Below are 6,126 nucleotides of genomic sequence, written 5' to 3'. Positions count from 1 at the left end.
TGTTTGAAGATGTACATGAAAGAAGGGTTCCTCTTGGTTCTTTTTCCTCATCCTCCCGCCGCCGCCGCCTCTCTCGCCTGAGTGTACAGATTTACTCTTTCATCATTATGAGAAGAGACCTTATTGAAGAGTTCTGTCCTCTTCTTCTCCGGTACAGGTCACGATAGCTTCTTTACTGGTACTAACCCCTTTGTTTTGGGGACCAAGATGGCTGCCCAGGCTTCCTACCGCATATCTTTGCCACTAGATGGCATCATGAATGTCTGTTCAGAAGTGAGGGGGCGCCTTACTTAAACAGTGGTCACAATTAGAGAGCATAACGATGTCACCATAGAAAGTGTAAAAGAACAAACAAAGCATAGAAAGGTTCATACAGAACAGTTAAAGTTTCCTGCAAAGGTGGTGTGATAACAGTCTGGAGAGCCCTCACTTTACTTTAGGGACTTAATAATAAGTTGTGATTGTAAATATCACTAAAATGCAGATTCCTCTGGGATTGTATTTTCTTTTCTTTCACATACTTTGTACATTGAGTGCTGTTTTTTTCATCATTGCTATTGTTTTTAATTGAATTTGTATTTATCACTTTTATTGTATTGTAATTTATTTGTATATAGATTTTTTATATTGTACATAATTGAGCTTACGAAGGTTATTCGTAAACTGGCGGGGTGGGGGGTGGGTTACAGGCAAGTGTAACTTCAATATCAGGTGATTGAATCGATCACCTCGCTGATTTGAATATCTATATAGAGCCGAACTGCACTCAGTTCTTAGGTAATACCCAACACGAATTACTTTTCTTTTAACAGAGGGATCGGAAAAAAAAAAAAAAAACCCCAACAAAGTTCAGTCTTTTAGTAACAACAGAGTTGATCATTTCTCTCCTCTTTCTCTTTTTTAATTTTCGTGTTCTTAACTTTTAACTTATAAATATAAATACTCTACCCCATAGCCCCATATATTCAGAGATTAAGTAATTGTTGTGAGCCAGTTGGTGCTTCAATCCCTGCCTGATAGGTCATAGTACCAGAAACGAGCACATATCCAGTGTCTCAGAAAATGATTAATAGGCTTAAAAAACAATGGTAGATTCCTTGTAACAAGGTTTTTGTAAACCTACAACACTGTCATACAGAAAAAAAACATATTTTAACCAACTAATTGTTAACAGCTGTTGTAATTACAAAAAAAAAATGATTGAAAAGTAAAAAGGAAAGGCAATAAAAAATAAATCTTTCTTTCGGCTCTAACATTGTGATTATGTTAAAGTTAATAATTTCTTTTATTACAATATATTCCTGAAGCAACCTTACAATATATACTGAAATAAAACACTTAACAATTATCTATTAATTGATAATTAATTAATTAAATATTAAACATAAATTACCGTAGGTGTGATTTTAGACCTCACTACAAGCAATAAACTTTAATAAAATAATTCTTTGGTTGATATCTTTCAGGTCAACTGCCAATAATAGTGGTAAGCGCTGACGGAAGACCCTGAGCTAAACTTTACTTCAGAAGATGTCTCATGGCTGGTGACGATAGTAGAATTCGGTGCCATCGTCAGTCCCTTCCTGTCAGGCCATTTCATGGACAGGTGACCAACTATCTTCTACTGAATGCGTCGAAACTATTTGTTTTTCATTCTCTTTACTAGTATAGATAGTTTGTCATAATAAACATAATCTTTTTTTTCAACTTTCACTTAAGAGATGTATTTGGTTCTAGGATCGGCCGTAAGTCCATGATTATAATCATCGGACCCCTCTGCCTGGCTGGTTGGATTCTCGTTTTCTGTTCCAAGTCAATGCTTTCCCTTATTATAGTCCGGATTCTTCACGGATCGGCAGTGGGAGTTGCTTTTACTATCACGCCGATTTACGCCGCAGAGATCGCGGAACCAAAGATAAGAGGAACATTAACCGGTATAGCCCAAATTTCTTGGTATCTAGGGACGACGTATGCTTTCAGCATTGGCCCTTTCCTCAGCTATGATATGTTTGCCTGGGCGTGCCTTCCACTTCCAGTAATAATTACGATAATGGGAATTTTCATTCCTGAGTCTCCATATTACCTGTTGATGACTAAGCGGGACAAAGAGGCGAAAGATGTTCTCAAGTACTTTAGAAACGGAGAAATCAGGAAAGAATTTTATGACATGCAAAAAGCGGTAGCAGAACAAATGTCAACAAAAGGGTCCTGGAAGGCTCTTTTTTGTGACAAAGTCGAAAGGAAGGCATTTATTATAGTTCAGGTAGTCTCAATGGCCAAATGTCTGACTGGAATGTCAGTCATACTCAACTATGCCTCAGACATCTTTTCCAAAAGTGGATCCTTTCTAACGGCTGAAAAAATGTCCATTCTTCTAGCATTTTTCCTCGCGGTGATTGCTGTATTTGCTGCTTTTATGTCAGACTGGATCGGCCGTAAGCCACTGCTCCTCGTGTCCTGCTTCGGCTGCTTCGTGGCTCACTTCCTGATCGGTGGCTACTATTACATCCACGAGAAGACTACCGTAGATGCATCAAACTACTCATGGTGTCTCTACATAGGCATGGCTATGTACTGCTTCTTCTCAGATGTTGGTTTGGGACCTCTAATGCAAACCTTACAGGCGGAGATATTCGGGGCAAATACAAGAGGTATCGCATGCGGTATAACTCAGGGATTCCAAGGAGTTTTTTCATTGGTAGCAATCAGAATGTACAATACCGTAAACCAGCACTTTGGAGTCTACCTCAACTTTTGGTTCTACAGTTTGGTTGCCCTAGTCTGTGGTCTTATCCTCTCATCGCTAATGTATGAAACGGCAGGAAAGACAATTGGCCAAATGAGGGAAAAAGAACATGTTTGAGTACTTCAGAGGGTTTTGTCAAAGCTATTGACTCGAACTGTGTGAAACAATAAAAGGTTCAAACCTGCAAAATATCCAATCCTTTAAACCCACAATTCTTAGAACAATAGTCAACATTGCACATCACGACTCATGACTTACTTTTCAAGCCGATTAGCAACCGAGTTGGTCATTTCTCTATTTTTTTTTAAGTCTTTGGTTCAGCAAAAGTTAAACATTTAGTAAACCAAAGAATAAAAAAAAAAAAAGAGAAAAGAAGAGAAATGACCACCTCGGTTGCTGACTTTTATTGAGTCCTGCTCGTCTATATATACATTTTGATCAGCTGATCACCTAAGTCAGCTGACATGGAAGTAACACCTCCCCCCCCCTCCCAGCTTACGAACAATCTTCATAAATACAATGCTACCAATAATATACAAATCAAAAATAATGAAGAAAAACTATTTAGAATAAACTCCCTGAAATAAACGCTAAATACACAATTTAAAGCTAAGAATAAAAAAAAAATTCTTATAATAAATGAACAAGTTAATATGAAAAAGACATTATTCACAAACTTCAAGAACAATCAATAAATAAAATAAATAAATTTTCTTTAATCTAATATGCCACCACTAGGGCTGGCAGTATGAGAACACTCAAATTTTTATATTATCATTGTCATCCATATTCAATAGTTCTTCTCTTTTTGGGTTCTTTGAATCTTTCTATTCTAATAATATTGTGTTCCCTCATAATTATCACCCAGAGTGAAAAACCCTGTTGTTTCGCTTTATCCCCTTACCCCAGTTAGAACCCAACTTGCTGTAGACGATTGTTCCGATTTTTATGGCTTCCACTCTGTCTATGAACTTTCATTTTTTATTTTATGAAAAATTCTCCCGAGTCATTCTCCTGTTTTTTTTCTTTTCCATTCTTCCCCGGGCCTTTTCCCATAACTTTCTTTGAGTAACAATGTTGTTTTGTTTCTTCTTATCGTCCCCTCCCGTGCACTTATAGTACCGCTGGTGTCCTCCAAGCCCAAAGAAAATCTCAAATAGTGAAAACTCCGCATTTGTGTGTACCGAATGGTTATATGCCGCTATAGCCTTAGGCATTGCTACATTCGGTTTCAATCCCTCGTCGATCTCGTATCAGCGATGACGGTCACTCAACGTGCCATGAAGCCTCCTCCACTCATTGGGTTTCCTGGCGTATTGAGTTAACATGTCACGTTAAATTACTTTTTTTCAGTTCAAATGCTGTCACTGTTGAATTCTCTGCCTCTATCCGATGCGATGAGCTCCGGTGCTCCGTAGAATTGGAATCACAGCCGTAGAGCGTTCGACACTGTTTCTGCCGACGTTTCCTGCACCTGATGTGCTATTTCCGCCTTACTGAAGGTATCAATCACAGTTGTTAATTTATATTGTCTCCAGGTGAAGGTATCAATCTGCAGATCTTTGAGCGGTGTATATGCCTGAGATGTTTCCTCTCGTCTCCCTTTTGTCGGTTTTTTTCATATTTCGCGCGAATACAAACTTCGTTAGTAATCTCCGGGATTCAAAGGTGATTAGTTTTTCACTGGTTACCTCTATCGCCACCTCTTTTAGTCGTTCATCCCCTGAATAGTTTCCACCATTTGCTTGAAACGAATGAACCCCCTATCCATTCCTATTTGTTCAGAGCACTGGTCTTTGGAAATATACTTTATTTCCTATGATTCCTGTCTATCGAGGACACTCCTCAAAGATGTGAAACACAGACATAATAACTTTTCAGAGTTCACACTGAGGTGGATCTTTCCTTGTTATAAGTCCTTATCATGGGTCAAACTGCAATGCCCAATTCTGATTGAGTCAGCAGAAGGTTCGAACTTAAAAATTATCCAATCCTTAACATCCACGAATCTTAGAACAATAGACAACGCTCCGTATCACCCCTTAGTATTCAATCCAAAAGTATATATAATCTAAACCTTATACCTAGTCCTAATATACAATCCCTCTAACCGTCTAGTGTCCTCAGCCAGTCTCCACTGGCTCTCAATATTCAAACGGAGGAAATCGCAAGGGCCTCTTTAAGTCCTGCATGAACATGTTCTTAGGTCTGGGTGATAAGGCAGTTAACAATTATTATATATAAGTGTTCAAGATGATTTATTTAATTTAAGTTTTTTTTTTTTAAATTTACAGCAGTACAAAAAAATACAATCAGTAAATCTGAGAAACTTACTTAAATTTAATTATTATTATCTTAGTTGTTAACTTATTTTCTTGTTATTTAACTTTCTATTTCTCATATTTATTTGAAATGTACATTGATATGTAATGGGAGGCACCAGCTGGAATTTTTAGCGCTAAATAATTCCTTTGGTCGGCATGCCAAAGATACCGCCGGACCTAGGCAGAAACCCGTCGGCGAAACACCTAAAGAAATGTACAGAGATATATAGATAACAGAGGGTGTGCACCCCCTGGGGACGGTTGACCGTGTAGGCAGAGATAAATAAACAAACAGCCCTTATATTACACGTGGCCACTTTAAACACCTCGGGGAGAATACAGCGAGTGCCAAAGAAAAAAGCCACCTTAATTGAAGACAAATGAACAGCCCTCATCTCACACGGGGCCACTCTAAAAACCTCAGGGAAAATACAGTAAGCCGCCTTAATTTAAACATGAAAGATAGGAAAAAGACCGACTTTCGCCAAAGGTCATTGGACCGTTCTCAGGACAGTCTGAGAGAGTTGGACGGAGGAAGCCAGTCTGGAAGATCAGCGGCTGACGAGTTGAAGGCCAGGAAAGTCCTCCTTGAGGAAGGAAGTCACCATCGAAGGGATTCAGCAACGGCCGCCGGAAGACTGCGGAGCATATGGCCGCTCTGCCACGACAACTGACAAGTGCATTAATACAAGTAAGACCTTTTCCGTTGTAATTTTGAATAGCAAATAATAGTATTAATAACTTAGAGTCAGTATAAATATCAAAGATCTCAACTGGTACTTCTCAATTCATAATAAAATAATTAAAGTATAAGGAAACAAGTCTACTATGCTCTCTCATAATATTATTCTTGGTAATGTATATATAATTGTAAATATAACATAAGGAACAAAGACTTTACTTTATAATTAAGAATCCCTGCATGCCACCTGTATACTGTTACCTTATACCGTTGGAAAGGAACCCCAATGATTAATTATAGATATTCAAATCTAGCAGACCATGGCAAGAGGGTCCCTGGTTTCTAGTATTTGAATTAAATATAGCGCATACTTT

General features: G+C 38.2%; 1 protein-coding gene across 1 annotated transcript; it reads left to right on the top strand.

Annotated features, from left to right (window-relative positions):
- Positions 1-1,317: 1,317 nt before the first annotated feature.
- On the top strand, positions 1,318-3,038 carry LOC136795006 (facilitated trehalose transporter Tret1-like). Its single transcript, XM_067051888.1, has 2 exons — positions 1,318-1,606; positions 1,738-3,038. The coding sequence occupies exons 1-2, from the start codon at positions 1,599-1,601 to the stop codon at positions 2,861-2,863; spliced, it is 1,134 nt and encodes a 377-aa protein (XP_066907989.1). The 5' UTR covers positions 1,318-1,598; the 3' UTR covers positions 2,864-3,038.
- The last annotated feature ends 3,088 nt before the right edge of the window (positions 3,039-6,126 follow it).

This window comes from Halyomorpha halys, unplaced genomic scaffold (assembly GCF_000696795.3).
Source record: "Halyomorpha halys isolate HHAL.00 unplaced genomic scaffold, Hhal_1.1 Scaffold1431.1, whole genome shotgun sequence".
NCBI classification, from domain to species: Eukaryota; Metazoa; Arthropoda; class Insecta; order Hemiptera; family Pentatomidae; genus Halyomorpha; species Halyomorpha halys.
Note: the sequence above shows the minus strand (reverse complement) of the source record. Positions and strands in the feature narration are given on the sequence as shown.